The sequence below is a fragment of the Leuciscus leuciscus genome, assembly GCF_965113295.1.
Source record: "Leuciscus leuciscus genome assembly, chromosome: 6".
Taxonomy (NCBI): Eukaryota; Metazoa; Chordata; class Actinopteri; order Cypriniformes; family Leuciscidae; genus Leuciscus; species Leuciscus leuciscus.
Window position 1 is genome coordinate 3,294,181 of NC_138730.1, and position 18,338 is coordinate 3,312,518.

At 40.5% G+C, this 18,338-nt stretch overlaps 2 protein-coding genes across 3 annotated transcripts in view; both read left to right on the forward strand.

Moving 5' to 3' along the window:
• Positions 1-7,189, forward strand: part of LOC309501924 (solute carrier family 22 member 23) — a 55,639-nt gene extending 48,450 nt beyond the window's left edge. For both annotated transcript variants that reach the window (XM_082174215.1, XM_082174214.1), the window contains 2 exons: positions 307-430; positions 2,437-7,189. In XM_082174215.1, coding sequence (XP_082030341.1) covers positions 307-430; positions 2,437-3,781 — 1,469 coding nt within the window. In that variant the 3' untranslated portion in view covers positions 3,782-7,189. The remainder of the gene's footprint in view (positions 1-306; positions 431-2,436) is intronic.
• Positions 7,190-10,818: 3,629 nt separating this feature from the next.
• On the forward strand, positions 10,819-17,261 carry tubb2 (tubulin, beta 2A class IIa). Its single transcript, XM_082174268.1, has 4 exons — positions 10,819-11,000; positions 11,650-11,758; positions 12,306-12,416; positions 15,701-17,261. Exons 1-4 carry the CDS (start codon positions 10,944-10,946, stop codon positions 16,771-16,773), a joined length of 1,350 nt encoding a protein of 449 aa, XP_082030394.1. The 5' UTR covers positions 10,819-10,943; the 3' UTR covers positions 16,774-17,261.
• The last annotated feature ends 1,077 nt before the right edge of the window (positions 17,262-18,338 follow it).

Below are 18,338 nucleotides of genomic sequence, written 5' to 3' on the forward strand. Positions count from 1 at the left end.
TTTGAACATTGCAACAAGATAATCACCCAATACAAAACAAGCAATAACATCATTTTTAAACTGGAAAGTATTTGCAAGAAAGCCTTGAAACGTCAAAACAGATGATGGTGCTCTATGCTAAGAAGGGGGCAAAATGTTATCCATGTGTCCTAGACATCCATAAATGCATATTTGTTGAAAACACACTCTTTTTTTCATGAGTTTTACATCATTTTTATATTAAGTTGCATATGTGATGTTTCTTTTTTGAGGAAAAAAACAATAAATGACTCATCATCTTGTGTTCTTCTCTCTGGATCCCCACAGAAAGCTCAGATACGCTGAAGTACAACTTTTCTGTGGCTTTCTCCATGATTGGCATGTTCTCCTCCCACGCTGTCAGCAACCTAAGCATCTTTTTTTGTGCTGAAATCACTCCTACTGTTATTAGGTAAGCCAGGCCACATGGGCCACTTGCAAGATTATGGGCATAAATCATAAAGGCTAGAGGTCTTTCTTGTTTAGATCTTCCTGGTCAGTAATAATTTGTATTTCCCCCATGGATTTTTATGAGGATTTAATTCCAGTTATGTTAGATAACACTGGTGGTAAAATCTGATAATGCATAAAGCCCTTTGATGTTTAGGGTCCAGTGTTTTGATAAATATCTGTTTGATTTTAACGGGGCCCATAAACTTTTCGTGCATCATTTAGTTTAATTTATTAAAGCAGGCCATTAATCTATATTAGTTATTGTGTAAATATTATGTGGTGATACTCCATTTTACACATGGTGATACTTACATTTACTCTGCTTTATCCACCTTGCAAGGCAGAAGTAAGCAGTTTTCTGAGAATGTGTGATACTTCCTTATTAATTAGCCGCTATAGGGAAATAAGTCTAAGAATAACAGTGTAGTAAACCGTGAAACTATTTGCGCAACAAACCAGTGTCTATAATTACAACAATACATTAACTCTTTCCCTGCCATTCCCAGAATTGTCCGCCAATCGGTTTTTCCACTGTTATACAGTAGGAGGCGCTATTACGCATCATCTGAAAGAATTCAGTACCTCCAGATCAAAACGGGCGAAGAAGAAGCAGATTGCTGACGCACATGTAAATTATAGCGCAATCATCAGACATTCAACAGCATAGAAATCAAAACTCCCTAACGTAACCGAAGGAAATGTCGAACCCATGAAAAGGACACGACTGTGAAGCTTTGGGGGTGTTGATGGACTCAATCTATGTTTCGGTCATCATTGTGAATCTGATCCAGACTTAGCATTTGCCAAAAACGCGATTTTCTCAGCTTTTTGTTCAAAATGTTGCTTTTTAATAGCCTGGTTAAAACCAGACCATTCTCAGTAGTAACTGAGTTATGGTCTGGCAAAGCTTCATTAATAACTCATTTCCAAAGGGGCGTCACCAACGGACGTCGCTCAAATGCCTCTGGGCGCAATTGGATAGATCTAAAACCAATCAGAGCGATCGTCATCGTGTAAAGCCATATGCTGTGTCCCAATTCACCTAAGTTACACTACGCCATAAAAGTATGTGCTCTTTTTGTGAAGAAAAGGTATTTACTTTTGAATGTGTAGCAAAAAAGTAGGCAAGCTTTGGGACATACTACTTCGTCATCTTTATCGGACGGATCTGTCGCGTGCGTCCTGTCACTTAAACTGCCCTGTCAATCATCTTGTCACAGTTAAAATCCTCTATTAAATCTAATTTAATTTCCTACCGTTTCGGAGAGAAATGTAGAAGCACGTTCATCTGCCAGTGGGTCTTTCATGGAGACTGTCCTCATGTGTTTGCAATTTGAATATAATAATGCATTTAAAAGTTGGTGCGCTTCACCAACGGACGTCGCTCAAATGCCTCTGGGCGCAATTGGATAGACCTAAAACCAATCAGAGCGATCGTCATCGTGTAAAGCCCGCCTCAACGTTTCTGATTGGTGCCTCGATTTGGACGGATTAGAAATCGGCTTGAATGAGCTTTTTGCCAGACTACTTGCAGAGCAAATCTAAATTTGCCGGAAGTTTGTCTGGGTTTTCCCAGGCTAGCTTTTTAATGAAACATACCCATATTCAAGTGTTGATTTAGAAAACAGAATGAATGAAGACACAGCGCAATCACTAGAATATTTTTCCCCCCTGTTCTTTCTTTTAATATATATCGCATGCTCAACTAAATATTCAGAGGGCCATGAAAGTTTTGTGAAAATGATCAAAAATGCTGGTGGTGACTGGTCACTTGTTTTAAAAATGCTGGCAGGGAAAAAGTTAAAATAATATGCCAAGAAATACCAGTTTGCAATATGAAGCAGCATGACAAGCATTTACGAGATGACACCGGAAGCCAGATTCAATATGCAAATGACTGCACCCAATCTTACGGTAAAATAAGGTGTATATCCCCCTAACCTTGTGCTTTTGTGTGCCGTATAGGGGCGGTGGGCTCGGCCTGGTCCTGGCCAGCGCTGGTTTCGGCATGCTAACAGCCCCCATCATGGAGCTGCATAACCAGAAAGGCTATTTTCTGCATCATATCATTTTCGCCTGCTGCACTCTTATCTGCATCATTTGCATCTTGCTGCTGCCAGAGACTCGCAACCAACCCCTACCAGAAACATTAGCGGATGCTGAAAGTTACACACGCCAACCGTTACTGCCACCTCGTAAGCCAGGCGAGCAACGCCTTCTGCTGACCAAGTCCGACAGCCGCGAGTACGCAAGGGTCGGCGACACGCCTCTCCACGAAGCAGCCGCCACTGCCGTTTCCACAATGGACTCCACTGCCTCATCCGCCATCGACCTTAACATGCTCATTGATGCCCCTGTCCAGCAAGTCACGGGTCAGGTAGAGATATTCAGCATGAAGACCTTGACTTCTGCCCAAGAGCTCAAGCAAACCATCGAGGAGTATCCCAAATCTGCAACCACTCCAGAGTCGTCTGCCGAGGATCCACTCCTCGCCTCTATCCCTAACACCTCTACGCCAATTACTATTCACTTGTCTAAAACAGAATCCCCTCCTGATGTTGTCCTAACTCTTCTGTCTTCTTCCACTGCGGACTCCTCTTTGTTTAACAGTCATGCCTCTCCCTTATCGACCCAAATCCAAACTCCTACATTTGTAGATAAAGCTATTCCTCTTGCTTCGGAGTTTCCCTTACCAGGGGCTAATGATTGCAACATCCAAGTTGAAGTGGGCTCGTCAGGTCCTTCTTCTTCTTCACCACTGCTTGTCAGCGACGCTAGCGTACACCTGACAGCGTCCTCAACATTAGACAACGCCATTCCTCTCTGCGCAATTAACCTGTCTGATCCATCACCTACATCCACTGGACAATCACCCAATCAGTCTTTAAATGACATTCCTCCCTCTTCCTCAATAGACTCTCCTGTTAACCTAGTCTCTGATATTCTAGCCCCTTCCCCAACACAACTCTCATTATCACCAGTACTAGACCCATCTGGTCAAGTGAATGGCATCCCAGCTTCTTCACCCATAGATTCCGGCACACCCTTGTTACACTTAGTTGCTCCACCTGTGATGAACTCCATAGGATCTGGTCCCCCTTCACCAGCTCCACTGGAGTCTTTAGGTAATGGCACAACTCTTCATGCCACTGTGGATTCAACGGCACCTCGTGCCACGAGCACGGACTCTGTTACAGCATCTGACCACCCGCTCATGGCGGACTTGACCGTTTCCTCGCCTATCGACTCAGGTATTCCTACAGACGCTGACTTGAACATCACGGAAACCAGTGGGGAGACGTCTTCATGACGGACACATTCGCTCCACATGGCTTGATGGGCGGCCTTATTATTCTTGCTGCTTCTTATCAAGAAGCAGTTCTTGCCGTGGGGAGGCATTGTTAGAAGTATTGTTATTTTCCAGCAGCCATGACCCGAGAATGGCGAAGCAAGGAGAAGGTATAAAAGGATTTGACTGAAAGGGAACGACCATGCGCAAAGAGTTTTTACTCTCCCTTGGTTTCCAAGCCTTCTTACTGTGGTGCCAGTATCTGCTTTTTTTGGGGCAGCTAGATCCAAAATTCCATGCGTTATCATTGAGCTTCTATTATTAAAAACGCTAAGAACAATAGTGTCAAGTTCTTACTTGAGTTACTCTGGAATTCCATGTAGTCTAGTGGTTAGGCTTACTCATAAACGCTTGTTTGATAGTAATTAACATTTAGGATCAAATGTGAGTAATGTTCTGTAATTAATTGACTGGAATGAAGTTGCTGTATTCAGGTGGGAATACAGCATCCGTGAGGTCCAGTATCAAAGGGAAATTTCTCAAAAACCCAACAGTGTATATTTAACGCTGGGAATGTTTGCCGATGTTGTCCTGAAGTGAACGGCAAATACCTCTATAAATTAGGTGTCAAATAAGCAGTTCATGTTCGGGAAGTATATGTGACGAACCATACGCATATTTTCAAACCTGTTGTAAAATAGATACTTGCACAGAGACTGCTCAATGGTATACGTGTGGTATGTTTTATGAAGCTAATATGTTTTGGTTGAGCTAATCGCTGATTCTGGTGGGGAAAAAAAATATTTTGAGGAATACAGATGATACTTCATGGCTGTGTAACACTGTCTAAGCGACCCACGATACACTCAATCAAGTGTAGGCAACAGACTTATTGTGAATGTGAAAAAGTTTTGTAATTTATGCTATTGTGGTACTGATGTACAGTGGTACTGACTGCTTTACTTAAAAAAAAAAAAAAAAAAAGGTTATGTTGTCTGTATCAATGAGTGTACGCCCATTGGTATTTTGTTACCATGTCTGTGTAAATGTATGTGGCACTTTATCGTTCACAATGACAAAAAAAGCATGTGAACATCTAAAATGAAACTTTCAATGAATGATTTCAAAGTAATGAGAACAAATATGAATTTTAAGGAATGTGTACAATTGTCATCTTTCATTTGTGGTCACTTTATACTCACAGCAATAATGTCTTTACAATATGCGACCCATATGAGTTTAAATCATTTCAAATATCTTTTTTTTTTCAAATAGTTTTGTATCCTTAATCACAGTAAAGAGCATTAATATTAAATATTAATTTTTTGATGTCTGAAATTGTCCCCTTAAATGTTGTATCATGCTTATTTGTAAGTTTGGCAACGGTTGGCCATGATCAAGGAAGAAAATTTTATTAAGAAATATGGATCTTTGGATAACTTGGATTATTCCAATGATTGTGGGATATTTTTAATCAATCCAGCTAACATTTAGTTTCTTTTTATCTTCAATTAATAGTATTATGGCCCTACAGTATATACAACTTTTAAAAACAGTTTTTGATTATTTTTTACTTTGTGTTTTGTTATTCCAAGGACAGGGGCATTTTCTTATCAAACATATGATGGCCTTCTTCTATCCGGTGACCTCCTTTAGCTTTCACTACTGTACTCCTGTTTAGCTATTCAGGATATCTTGTTACATTTGATATGAAACATCATCACACTTTTCCATTTTTCATTTCCAATCTGATTCGTCAGCATGATTGATTTGGCTTTGTTTTGCCTCAAACACTTTGGACGAATCTCAAAGACTCTTGTTTTTAAAAGTAGAAATCCGGACTATTCAGTCATTCAATGAACCTAAGCCAAGAAATTTGTGAGAAAAATACTTTATGTAAGTGTGCAAATACTGAAGTGAACGCTTGGTTGTGCATGAGTAACACCTCAATACTTGAGAGCAATAGAGTTCCCTTCAATGCTTGTGCCATTAAGCCACATGTATTATGTTGTACAATGTTATTAACATTATGTGTTATGTTGTACAATGTTATTCAGGTAGCTTCAAACATATAAAATCTAACTCTCTGAGCAAGATTGTCTTCAAAGTGTTGATTTGCCATGACAGAAGTTGATCTAAAAGAGAAAACTCACCTGAAGACTTGAATCTACTGTCTGCTATAGTGTATACTTGTGTTCTCAATGTGTCAAGACCGTAGATTAACACACGATACAATGACACATGAAACTGAGCTTGTAGAAGTACTTGTGTTCATTTACTTTTACCAACTCTCCTCTATTAAACCAAACTTAGCATTAAGTTCATCTGTTCCTCCACTCATTATTTGACACTCCACTAGGCATTAAGAGTTTTTCATTAGGGTCAAATCGGATCACAAACAAAAATGTTTCCTACACGCTACACAGCTCTAATTGAACAGGTTATATACTATATGTCATAGTTCAAATCTAATACTATGACTACACTTAAGAAAGCTATATTGTGACGATCCTCTCATAATCGAGACCCATTACCATTATACATACAGAAGTCACAGCAATAAGAACAATATTCTTAATATTCTCAATTCAAAGGCTGCATCCTTCGAAGGCCGTGAAGATCGGACCGAGCATTTTTATATGGGACGGTCCAGCCTATAGAGGATTGTGATTGTTCTACAGCTGTCGTTGTAATATCCCATCGTTGTAAATATGTTAACCGTGGTCCATTTATAAATGCCCGGGGAAAGAAGGACGTGTAATGCATCCTTCGAAGGACGCAGCCTCTGAATTGGGACACACAACTTGTTTTCAAGTAGCACCACTTGACATGCTAGACTTGTGCGCATAGCATGTGAAGGTCAGCTGTCAATGGGAATACATAGTGCAGTGTTTAATGCTAAATTGCTGAGGTACTGTATTCTTCACATTGTGTCCCAGACAGCAACATGGTGTCGGCTCAGATCCGGGCTGTGTGGAATCCATGTGTACCAGATGTGTACCGGATCTGGGACGACTCTATGTTGCGGTCTAGGGTGGAACAACCACTATAGATTTACCTCTTTTACAGTTAGTATATTTTTTTGTAACCTCTTTCAGATTTTATAAGAACTAATTGTGGTAAAGCCAAAACATGATCTGTCATCTGTGACTCGGTTTGACCTAGGAAACTGAATTTTAGCAAGTCAATGTAAACTCTTCCAAATTCAAATTTGTGATATCTTGAGAATATACCTCATTGACAAGGGTATTTAATACAGGTATTGCCTGAGAATGTATGCCTCGCTCCCAAGAGCACAGGCAAGAGGATGAATGTCAAACAATGGATTGTTTTGGATTTCATGTACATTTTTTAACATACATAATGCACTTGTATATAAAGTTGTATGTGTCGTAATATACTTTAATGAATAAAATATATTTGTTGAGATATTTATTTATTTAATTACTGATGGATGTGTAAACATGTTGGCTGATAAAATAGTTTACAGAAATCTATTATAGATGATATATCTGTAATCCAGAATAATCAGTCAGCAGTTTTGTTCTGTATGGGACCAGGTTTCTCCGAACAGCTGCGAATGCCTCAGGATTTACTGCATGTGAATCAGCATACAATTTCAGTGGTAAAAAATATTGATTTACAGACAGTGTTACATTATTATTTTATTTATTTTGCAACAAATGCAATGAATGCTCACTCACAGAGGTGGGCACAAATACATGAAAATGTGTTTAAAATAAAAATAAAAACTAGTAGGGATGGGCGATATGACCAAAATCTTGCATCACAATACGAGTGAGTTTCACAGTAACAAAGATATCATGATTTAGTCTTTATATATATATATATAGAAACGTGGTGCTACGATACCAACATTTTGGATACCAGTGAAATTTCACTATTCTCAATACCAGTTTCGATACAACTGCAAAAACTAATACTAGACTAACTAATGTGAGTAAAACCTTCTCAAGCAACTATTGAAGACAAGTAAACAGTCAGTAATAAAATAAATACAAAGAAACAAATGACAAGCAATAGGACAAATAAATACAACAGAACAAAGATAAGGAGTGTTATGTTTTTCAGGTAGGTCTAGGAACTCATATAGAAATCAAATAAAGTAATGAAATGTAAAATGAAACACTGCATAATCTTCACTGTATGAATTAAACACACACTGATATTTATTAGCGCTATTAAAGTTATTCAGTCTAGGGCAGTGAGTGATGTTCTCTTGTTGGTCTTTTGTTGGTTGATTAACATTAATGATGACATCAGCAGGTTTATTAGGCTGCTGTCACTTTAAGAGCGAATGCACTGATCCAATATACTCACACATCCAATTCTCCCGACGGTTTACCTTCACTCAAGACTTAAACTGGCTATATTTACATGAATACTCAGATTTTCACATAATTTTGTATCTATTTAAACATTAAACCGCACACAGAAAACTGCCGGTCAGTGTGTGAATACTGTATTCAAGTTCTGTTTTGTGGCATATTCCACTTTTAATAATTCCTTTTAACATCAAGCATGTCCCGTTCTGTATTACTTGTTCGTTCATGTTTTTTATCGCACTAATGTGTCAATAACTAAAAGCACTAAAAGCTGCACGGATATGCATACGCGTTATATAAACGATATAGAAGTTAAATTCATTCTGTGAAATATATCGTCATATCACCCAGAAAGCAAGCAGTAGGAATGCTTAAAGGAGTGGTATAATGCCGTTTTCACAAGATGTAAAATAAGTCTCTGATGTCCCCAGAGTGTGTGTGAAGCTTTAGCTCAAAATACCCCACAGATATTTTTATATAGCATGTTAAAACTGTCACTTTTTGAGGGTGAGCAAAACATTCTAATTTTGTGTCTGTCCCTTTAAATGCAAATGAGCTGTTGCTCCCGGCACAGGGGGCGGAGCTTCAAGAGCTTGCACTCACACAGACATGCACTGAAAATTTCAAAAACTTTTAGCCTTTTATGTTCAAACCGAAGTCAGACAATGATGGAGAGACTCAAGAAGAAGTGACAACATGTAGAAGCAACAGGACACTTCTGAATGGTTAGTTGATGAATTTATGTACCTTATGTGTAGTTATCTTCTAGTCATTGATTAGCATATTCTCTCATGATAATCTATCAATCGTGTTTAGGGGGCGGGGTTTATGTAAATTCTAGTGTTGGAGATGTCACTAACCCGGGAGGAATGTGGTGTAGTCTCTACCAGCCGTTTGTTGTAGTCCTTAAAAAGAGATTTCTTTAAATGAAAATATCTTCCTTTGCTTTGAACTTTGAGCGTTGTAACTTTGCAGATGTTGTTTATGCTCAAACAGCAACATTACACACTAACTAATGTTAAGAAAGTTAAATCATAATTAACCACCCCTTTAAATACATTTGACTGGCTAGTTGATAAAACCAACAACCAATTAGCTATCAAGACTGACTAGCTAATGCTATGTTTCCCTGTTATTCCTTCATGTTAACCTCCTTCATGTTGACATGTAAAGGCCCCACACAGTAACATAGTGTTGGCCCAGATCCGGCTCACATCTGGTATGTGTGGAATCCATGATAGATGGTGTCGTACAGCTGCGGCTCATGAAAGCTGGGCTCGGCCGGACTGAACTAGTTGATACAGGAGATCAGACGCCGAATAAAGAGGCGGCCCATCCCTGTTTAGAGTGCAATAACAAATGTCAAAGGATCAAGGAAAGTGTGTTTTCTCAATTCATTCCCCCTTTAAGTTCATCTTCAGCATTACATACAGCAGCCCAACGGCTGTACTCGTTAGTCCAGAACAACTCATTCTGACAGAATGGATCTTCCCCTGGTTTAATAAGCTGCGTTTCACACTGTTCTTAACCCCATGTTTAAGGCCTGCTGTACGTCCTGGGTAAAGTGAAGTTTCACAGTTGTAATTCTGAAAGGGATCAGAAATTGCCGTACTAGAATGTCAAAAATGTCTCATTAAATATTAATGCTCCTCTTCACACACTAGCTGTGTGTAGTTTCAGCATCTCAGGGAAACAGTGACATTTCAACAGATAACAGTCCAAACACGCTTGTTCAGTGCTGTAGATGTTCATTTGTCAGTCAGGGCTGTAACACCATAAAGGGGACAACAAGTGCCCTAATAAATGACAGTCTATCATTCGCCCCACTTGCTCCACGAAATCCAGTCCCAGACAGAAACATAGCAACAGACTTGCTTTACACCTTCAGTTGCCCAACTCAGACATATGAATGAAGAAATATGAATGCTCTGACCAGAACAGTGATTATGTGCGGAGTTTATGGTGTTCTGTGCAATGCACTGTCATCCTCATCCTCATCATCCTCATCCTCACTGCAAGAAACCTTCCCTTTACAAAGAGTCATGTTAGTCATAAACCCACACAGCAACATAGAGTCGGCCCCGATCCGGCCCACATCTGGTACACCACACGTGGATTCCACACATACCAGATGTGGGCCGACACCATATTGGTCAGGGAATAAAACAATTTATTTGCCATCACAAAAGAGTTTTATTTTATACATTTATTCCATGTTTACAATTTCCTTTTATTTCATCACAAAATGCTATTAAACACTTAATTACTTTTTTGCAACGGAGAGTAAAAATAACTAATTTAGAGCAATCGATTAAAAACCTATAAGCTGCTCCTCGTGGCTAAGCATTTAAATGTATGTTATTGCCAAGTGATTAAAGTTATGACTGTTGATTTCTTTATTTGAGTGTCTGGATGTACAGTAGCTTTACAGTCTCCGTGGAGTCTCGCTGCCCTCTGCAGGAAAGAACTGGGAGTAAACAAATACATATGCGTTTAGAGTGTTGACTAGAAAAACAAACAAAAAAAAACTAAGATTACAACTTGTTTAGTAATTAACTAATTTAATATTATGTGGCAGGCGCGTGCGTTCTGTCGTAAGCGTTGACTCAGCATTTGGAACGCTCGCGTCGAACGCGTCACACAGCACGAGTGACACGCGCACGCGCTGCTGCAGCACTTCCACTGCATCAAACCCGTGGCTCGTGATTGGCTGAGAGCGAGTGAGATAAAGCTGAGAGTGAAGAAGATCTCAGATCGAGAGGCAGAGTCGCATCAGCTGCAGTGACACGCACACACACACAGCATCCTTCCAGCATCACACACACAGCTGAGCAACCATGAGGGAGATCGTTCATATCCAGGCCGGCCAGTGCGGCAACCAGATCGGTGCTAAGGTAAGATATAGCCTTTGTGTTCATATCTCAAAGTTTGTCTTTGACTGTAATTTTACCTTCTTTTGCAAAAGATGGAATTAAAAGAAAAGTGCTTATTTTGCTGTACGCATGAACATCGTGAAGGCTATTGTTTAGTGGCATCATGTGTCCTGAATGGGTGTGGTGAGCAGACCCTCAGTGGCTCCTGTGCTGAGAGAGCCGCAGTGTGCGTCATTCACATCTACACATCTATTCACCTCTAAACCTGCTTTATCATCATCATCATCGTCAGTGTGCTCATTTCACAGCATTAAACCTGCTTTATCATCATCAGTGTGCTCATTTCACAGCATTAAACCTGCTTTATCATCATCAGTGTGCTCATTTCACAGCATTAAACATGCTTTATCATCATCATCATCAGTGTGCTCATTTCACAGCATTAAACATGCTTTATCATCATCATCATCAGTGTGCTCATTTCACAGCATTAAACATGCTTTATCATCATCATCATCAGTGTGCTCATTTCACAGCATTAAACCTGCTTTATCATCATCAGTGTGCTCATTTCACAACTGCACATCTATTCAGCATTAAACCTGCATTCTCAATAATAGTGTGCGTCATCTCCCAGCATTAAACCTGCATTCTCATCCCTGCGTTTCAGTTCTGGGAGGTGATCAGTGATGAACACGGCATTGATCCCACTGGCAGTTATCAAGGTGACAGTGAGCTGCAGCTGGAGAGGATAAGTGTTTATTACAATGAGGCGTCTGGTAAGTCAGATATCTGCTTTTTGCTGTGAGTTTTGCATGTATTTTTTGGTTCATGGGGTCCAGATGGCCAGTTTTCCCAGCTCTGGTCCCCTGATCATAGACTGCAGCTGTCCGTTATTGACTATTTCAGAAGCCCGTCTGACCTCCTTCTTATATAGGCTACATTACAGATTTTAAATCGAACATCAGATTGCGTTATTTTAAGATTGTGGGGTATTAGCACAATCATTCACCAGCAGCCAGACGTGTCTTTGTGTTTCTGGAGAGAGGAGTAGATCTGTAGCTGCTGATGTCAATAAAAGGGTGGAGCAGGGTATGAAGATGGATGACTCTGCGGTTTACCAGGGTCAGCATTTACTAGACAGACATGAGATCAGGGTAGACGGGGTATTCAATTATGCATATACTAAATTCATTTATAAAAAAGTAATGCATTTAATGCCCCTATTGTATTTCATTAATTTGAATAGAAGCTCTGGATCTTGGTTTTAGGTTGGATTTTTTTCTTTTCTTTGTATGTTTACACCAAGCCTATTTTATTTCACAGGAAACAAATATGTCCCTCGTGCCATCCTGGTGGACCTGGAGCCTGGCACTATGGACTCGGTCCGCTCTGGCCCATTTGGACAAATCTTCAGGCCAGATAATTTTGTGTTTGGTATGTTTATCACATATTTGATTTTGAACATCTGTGAATTTACAAGATTCTAATTTGTTGCTTACAAAAACAAAAACAAATCTACAGAATCCAGTGCTCTTTTTTTCCCGTGACAGAAGATGTTGAGCTCCAAAAGCACCATAAAAGCAGACATTACAATTTGTGTGCAAAACTCCACATCTTCTAAAGCTATAGAATGGATGTAAAGCTTTATAAACGGGCTGAAATTTGCTTGTTATTCACTGAAAATCTTCCCCTCTGCCACTCAATCCACAGTCGTTCGATTAAAATATACTGGGCATGCATTTTATTTTTTGCTGCCATTTGCATGCAGACATGCTGGTGATTGAATGCTCAAAATTGAAGGACCACTAGGTAGTGTGCATGCATTTAATTCATCCATTCACGCGCAATATCAAGTAAGTATACTTTGAAAGGCTTAAGGCCCAGATACACTTCAAACAGAATTCAAGAATGAATGACGTCTTTTCAAACTAAATCTGGACAAAACGAAGTCCTTTTGAAGTTTCTTCCGGTGGTTTGAAACCTCCTGCCAGCACAACGGTTTTTTTTTTAAAACTGTTAAAAACCTTTGAACTGCACGGAGTCGGTCCATGACGACTGCGTAATACATGGGTGGGGCTCGAGGCTCCTCCCCCTCTTTAGATGTAAATCTCTTCAGCTTCTACAAGAACATGAACACACTGCACAGCTGCTTTATAGCTGAACGTGGTTGCAATTATTACTGAAATTATGATTCCTGAAACTGAAGAATTTTCCAAACTCCATTCCCAGCAGCGTTTGCAACCAGTGTACCGTTCGTCATGTATTCCGAATTTCTTAACAGTAAATTACGCATAATTACATGTAACTAACCCTAAACCAAATCCTACCCTAACCCTATAGTAAGTACATGTAGTTAATTAATATTACTCAGTCAGTACTAATATATAATTACACTGTAACAATGACACCTTAAAATAAAGTGTAACCCTTTATTTTAAGGTGTCATTGTTACAGTGTAATTATCAATTTAAGTACTGAGTAATATTAATTAACTACATGTACTAACTATAGGGTTATTTATTACTGTTATTACTATGGTAAGTACATGTAACACACGTAACAAGGACACTGTAAAATAAAATGTTGCCGTGTTTATTAGTACCGTTTGTTATTTGGACCCTGAAATGGTGATGCATGACATCAGACTTGATGATCGGATTGGGAAGAAAAGATTATTACACCTTCCACCAAAAATAATATAGAAATCATAGACAATTGGAAAAGTTTTTGGGGCAGACCTGACCTGTTGAAAAGAGATGGTATCCATCCCTCCTGGGATGGTGCTGCTCTTCTCTCTAGTAATATGGCACATAGTCTTAGAGCTCAAACATGACAATCTGGGGCTCAGGTCAGGAAGCAGACAGACTGGCTAAACCGACCGTCTGCTAGCTGTCTCACGTCACCGAGGTCAGATAAATCCCATCACATAGAGCCTCTTTCACCTAGATATCATCATATAGAGACTGTGTCTGTTCCCCGAATTAGGAAATACAAAAAACTCCCAAACACATTAAGGGTAATAATTTAATTGATGTTCAACAAACAAAAAACAGATATAATACAGATGAGCAAATGATACATTTTTGAACTTTTTGAACTTACTTCAAAAGCACTCATTGTTAATGATATGATTACAGATTATAACCTAGATGTGTTGTGTTTGACAGAAACCTGGCTAAAGCCAAACAATTACATTACTTTAAATGAGTCCACCCCACAAGATTACTGTTATAAACATGAGCCTCGTCTGAAAGGCAAAGGGGGAGGTGTTGCTGTAATTTATAGTAATATCTTCAGAATTACTACAAAGTCTAGTTTCAAATATAATTCTTTTGAAGTGTTGGTGCTTAATGTAACACTATCTAGTGTAAATGATAAATCACGTTTGAGATTTGTGCTGGCTACTGTATACAGGCCACCAGGGCACCATACAGACTTTATCAAAGAATTTGCGGACTTTCTATCAGAATTAATATTGGCTGCAGATAAAGTACTAATTGTTGGTGATTTTAATATACATGTAGATAATGAAAAAGATGCATTGGGATTGACATTTAAAGACATTCTTAACTCTACTGGAGTTAGACAACACGTGTCAGGACCTACTCATTCTCGTAATCATACTCTAGATCTAATATTATCACACGTAATAAATGTTGATGCCGTTGAAATTCTGCAGCAGAGCGATGACATCTCAGATCATTATCTAGTCTTAGGAAAGCAGTAAAGTGGCAATTGTTGATAATATTATATGGACTACTTTTATGGTGCTGTTCTTGTCAAAGCTCAACAGCCCACCCTTATACCCATACTGAAAAACAGTACTCTGGGGGTATATTTTGTGTTCATCAGAGGGAAAAGTCGACAGCATGAGGGCGAGTAAATAATGACACTTAAAGCCGGGTGCACACTGTGCAATTTTAGCCACGAGTTGGCCCTCTGAGACAAATTTAGCAAATCCTAAAAGATTCTTCTGTCCTAGGCTAAAATCTGAAGTTTTTGATCCATAGTTTGACGTTCACCGACAGCCGATTAATGACCATTGCGATCAAATTTTACCTCTGACGAAATTCTGGCAGTATCAGAAGATTTGGCTCATAGTCCTGCACTGTGACTTCTCCTACGACGACCATCAAATTGTCTTCGTCTTTTCAAAAAAAAAGCCGTGACCAAAATTAACGTTAGAGATTTCTTGTAGCCACCATTTCAATCTCGCATGTAATGCAGCTCGCAGTCACTGAAAGTGTCATCGATTGATGTAAAACTCTGGACGAGTTTTCTTACGTGCGTCTGTTTTCAACACATCTTGACTGTCATCCAGTCTGATATTAATAACAACTGAGATCTTACAGTGTGACATGACTTAAGGAGATGATACACTGGGTAACTTTGAGCAATGTTGCTGTCAACCCACGACCAATCTAAATGATCCAGATAGCAATTTGTTGCCCATTGTCAATGTGAAAGTGCCCAAACAACAATTGCTAGGCAACATCGCCCAGCAACATTGCTCAAAAAGTTGCCCCATGTATCTTCACCTTTACAGTGAGGATCAGGTTTGTACAGTCTGACAAGGAACAATCGTAAAGGACCATTATAAATCACACAGTGTGCACCCGGCTTAATTTGTGGTTCAGCTAAACCCTTTAACTCAATACTTGAAGTCAGTGTTATTGATTTTATCAAGTTAAAACTGGGACACATGGGCTTTCTTTCAGGTCAAAGTGGAGCTGGGAACAATTGGGCCAAAGGCCACTACACAGAGGGAGCAGAGTTGGTGGACTCAGTGCTGGACGTGGTGAGGAAGGAGTCGGAGAACTGCGACTGCCTGCAGGGCTTCCAGCTCACACACTCCCTGGGGGGAGGCACCGGCTCCGGCATGGGCACTCTCCTCATCAGCAAGATCCGTGAGGAGTATCCCGACCGGATCATGAACACTTTCAGCGTCATGCCTTCACCCAAAGTGTCCGACACAGTGGTGGAGCCCTACAATGCGACACTCTCTGTGCATCAACTGGTGGAGAACACCGACGAGACCTTCTGCATTGACAACGAAGCCCTCTACGATATTTGCTTTCGCACTCTCAAACTCACCACTCCCACTTACGGCGACCTGAACCACCTTGTTTCGGCGACCATGAGCGGGGTCACCACTTGCCTGCGATTCCCCGGTCAACTTAACGCCGACTTGCGCAAGCTGGCCGTCAACATGGTGCCCTTCCCTCGCCTCCACTTCTTCATGCCTGGTTTCGCTCCTCTGACAAGTCGTGGAAGCCAGCAGTACCGTGCCCTTTCAGTGCCAGAGCTCACGCAGCAGATGTTCGATGCCAAGAACATGATGGCGGCCTGCGACCCGCGCCACGGACGATACCTCACAGTCGCCGCTATCTTCCGTGGACGCATGTCCATGAAGGAGGTGGACGAGCAGATGCTGAGCGTTCAGAACAAGAACAGTAGCTACTTCGTGGAATGGATCCCCAACAACGTCAAGACCGCAGTCTGCGACATCCCACCACGCGGGCTCAAAATGTCCGCCACGTTCATCGGCAACAGCACGGCCATCCAAGAGCTGTTCCGCAGGATTTCAGAGCAGTTCACCGCCATGTTCAGACGCAAGGCTTTCCTGCACTGGTACACTGGCGAGGGAATGGACGAGATGGAGTTCACAGAGGCCGAGAGCAACATGAACGACCTGGTCTCCGAGTACCAGCAGTACCAAGACGCCACTGCGGATGAAGTGGGCGAGTATGAGGAGGACGATCTTGAAGAGGAGGAGGACGCTCGTCATTGAGTCAGCTCCCGAAGCGATGCTCGCTGCGGAGCCAGATGACGTCCAGTAATGGGTGGAACTTGATCTAGTCCGGCTTCACCTCTGTGGAGCTTAACCGAATTAAGTTTAGGGTTAGGGTGTGGGTGGACCTTCAAGCTCCACCCATTATGTCCAGCGAGAGGGATCTGGACGTCAAGCTCCACCCATTGGCTCTGCAGTGAGCAGCCTCTCCAAACAGCTGATAGCCATGTGGTTTCCCATGTAGTTTTCAAAACCTTTGCATCTAGTTTATCTAAAAAAATTCCATAGCAATGCAAAACAGTGCCGCTATATCATAATTCAAAAGGTGCTATTGTGTTTAATTGATGTTCAGAAAAGATACGAGTGAACGGTCATTCAGTGAACAGCGATCAGTCCATCTTAGGTAAACTTACGATATGTTTTGTAACATATGCTTCAAACTGCAGTTGCCATGTTAAAAAAAATAAAGAAGTCACTAATAAAAATTACTCGGTCTCTTGTCAAAAATGGTTCGATTCAAGTTTACACATTCATTCATTGCTCTCATTTGTGAAACTCAAATATAACAAATTCAACTCAAATAATTGACGGAAGAATGGTTTTACACAGAAAAAACACAGTGTCACAACAAGGGGTGTCCAGTCCTGCTACTCTAGGGACACTTTCCGGCAAAGTATAGCTCCAACTCACCTGGAAATTTCTAGCGATCCAGAAAACCTTGATTAGCTGGTTCAGGTGTATTTGTTTGGGGCTAGAACTAAACTTTGCAGGAAGGTGGCCCTTCAGGAGCAGGATTGGACACCACTGTCTTAAGCTAAGAAAAACCTTAGTTATGTCACGACAACTCTTTGAGTGCTTGGCATGGTAATGGAAAATTAAAATGTCTGGTCTTGGCGGAATAGAGCTGCTACTGCCAATACTTACACCTGTCTGCTGTGAGCAAGCAAGACATGCTGTTGAATTCCCCGTAGCAGATCTATACAGGTGGAGCTGGGGAAGGTGGAGGGTTTCTGAAAGCACACTGCAACAGCAAATGCTGACCAGTATTTAAAGGCTGAGCTGTGAGCTCATTGGCTACTGATAGAGAAGAACCAATCAGCTGTGCCCTATAGGGAATGACGTGATTGACTGCGCCATCTAGAGTTTCATGACAAAACTTTGTGTTTATACTTAAAAAAATGTTTAACCAGGTTCAGGTCCAAGCTAAAGCTTATTACATTTTTTTCTTCAATTCCAGCATATAATATGCAGAACTACCAGTTTGTTGACCAATGGCAAAAGGGGAGGCTAATGGGAAAGCTCTCTTAATACATGCACACACCTTTATACATTCAACTAGTTATGAGTTTCCCTTACTGGAACAAAGTAACAGTTTTGGTTTACCACCATTTTATAACATTTCCAAGTGATAAAGGCGAGGGTTAAAATACACTATGACTTTCACCACATTTACAGTATGGAGGAGTCGAAGGTAGAGTCATTCTGCAGATTTCGGCCAGTCTGAACTGACAGATTTCAAAGAAAATCAGTTTATGTTGGATACCATTTTTTTAGCTTCAGACTAT

Coding starts and splice junctions, on each gene's coding strand:
- tubb2 (XM_082174268.1), top strand. CDS start 10,944: ATGAGGGAGATCGTTCATATCCAGGCCGGCCAGTGCGGCAACCAGATC. Junction 11,001..11,649: donor GCAACCAGATCGGTGCTAAG/GTAAGATATAGC, acceptor CCTGCGTTTCAG/TTCTGGGAGGTGATCAGTGA. Junction 11,759..12,305: donor TTATTACAATGAGGCGTCTG/GTAAGTCAGATA, acceptor TTTATTTCACAG/GAAACAAATATGTCCCTCGT.